This window comes from Neomonachus schauinslandi, chromosome 1 (assembly GCF_002201575.2).
Source record: "Neomonachus schauinslandi chromosome 1, ASM220157v2, whole genome shotgun sequence".
NCBI classification, from domain to species: domain Eukaryota; kingdom Metazoa; phylum Chordata; class Mammalia; order Carnivora; family Phocidae; genus Neomonachus; species Neomonachus schauinslandi.
In genome coordinates this window covers 44,850,179-44,852,133 of record NC_058403.1, presented here as the reverse complement: position 1 = coordinate 44,852,133, position 1,955 = coordinate 44,850,179, and the positions used below count along the sequence as shown (strand labels likewise).

The 1,955-nt window shown below is 34.2% G+C and overlaps 1 protein-coding gene across 1 annotated transcript; it reads right to left on the bottom strand.

The window, feature by feature from the left end:
* Nucleotides 1–565: 565 nt before the first annotated feature.
* LOC110578433 (olfactory receptor 5K3-like) lies at nucleotides 566–1,490 on the bottom strand. The gene is given in 2 exon segments (XM_021687952.1): nucleotides 566–725; nucleotides 727–1,490. Coding segments are annotated over 2 exon segments (924 nt in total).
* Between the last annotated feature and the right edge of the window lie 465 nt (nucleotides 1,491–1,955).

The window sequence follows — 1,955 nt, the reverse complement described above, 5'->3', positions numbered from 1 at the left end:
AGAATAGATATTCTGTGTGAATTATTATTCAAATATATTCCCTTGAATAAACTCAAAGAAAATTAAGAATCAAATATATACAGTTTACTTCTGACAGATGGTGTTGTTTAAGAAGGGATTAATTCTTGAGAACCTGGAAAGTGCCAGAGTTTGTAAGATTGTGCTTTGGAATTCCAGACATTTGTCAACAATATTAAATGGAGGTGATCTTTATATATACTGACTTCTATTCTTAGTATTTATTGTATTTGTTGAAAATTGTAACTTCTTACCCTTTGAAATAATTAGTTAATAGTTTAGCTAATTTCTTTGGACACAGTTTGTGACCTCAAGAATAATTATTTAGTTCATTCTTGCTGGGAGCTAGTGACTTAGATTTTGGAATACATCATAGCAGAATCTCTGCTTGCTTAACTTATTTGACTCCTATACTATCATGTTTTAGTAATTGAATATTTTATGTTAAAGTGGTCATTTTTCACTTTCTCAATACTCCATGATTTTGAAAAACATTTGATCAAATTTAAGTTAATTTTCCATAGGGGATGATATTTCTTTTAAAATGTTACAAACTTTTCTTTATAATTTTTTTCATAGCATTTATTACTTGCTTATTTCTTAGACTATAAATAAAAGGCTTTAATAAAGTGATTACTAGAGTATAAAAAATAGCAACAGGTATATCTTTATCCTCTTCTTTAACTGAATGTGGTCGAATGTACATAAAGAGAACCATAGAATATTGAGACAGAGAGAAAGTGGGATGCACAAGTGGATAAGGCTTTGCCTCTTCCCTCTTTGGATTTCATTTTGAAAATCATGAAAAGGATGCAGAGATAAGAGATTAGGACTATGGTAATAGAGAAGACTTGAACTGAACCTGCAAAGATAAATATCATCAATTCATTGACATAAGGGTCAACACAGGAGAGTCTGTATAATGGAAGAACATCACAAAAAAAGTGATTAATTTGATTTGACCCACAGAAAGTTAACCTAAAGAGAAACCCTATATGGATCATGGGATGCAGGTTTCCAGCTATGTAGGCCCCTGTGTTCATCTGAATGCAGAGTTTCTTTGACATCATGGTGTGGTACTGCAGTGGGTTGCATATGGCCACATAGCGATCATAGGCCATTGCCACCAGGAGAAAGCAGTCTGTAGTTTCAGCAAGGCAGAGAAAATAAAACTATGCCATGCATTCATAAAGGGAAATCCCTCTGTTCTTAGAAAAGAAGTTCTCTAACATTTTGGGGGTTATGGCACAGGAACAACAGGAATCCATCAGAGCCAGGTTGCCCAGAAAAATGTACATTGGTGTGTGAAGACGACGCTCCATAAAAATCAATGCCACCAGGCCAAGATTGCCCACCATGGTGATCAGATAGATAGTAAGAAACACCACAAACAGAAGGCTCTTCAACTCTGGGTGATCTGTAAATCCTATGAGGATAAATTCAGTTGTCAAGGAGTAGTTATCCTCAGTCATCTCCACCTTCTCTGTTGAGATAGGAATTCTGGAGATATAAGATTCTAATTTAGAGTGTGTATAGTTGTCCTTCCAAGTTTTTCTTTTTACAACAAAGAGAGGAGCTTCTTCAAACTTCCTTTACTATCTCTGGATACAGGCACACAAGCCTCTAGGAGATACTCATTCTCCTAAAATGTCAGCTTTATAACCTCCACTCTGAAAATCAGCATTCCCATGAATATTTTTATAATTCCAAGAAGAATGCTTACAGTGGAAAAGGTTTGTCTTTATGAATTCATGCATGAATAGTGCACAAATCTAGCATACCCATATTTGGTTCTTTGTTGACAAATAATTTCAGTGTCAGTTTTTGTATTAAAGATCCTTAAAATAAATTTACCATCATGTTTCAAATATACACAATTGTTTAGCTGAGCAAAAAGTTTTCATATACTCTCCCAGTGGAATGAATGCTTGAAAAGA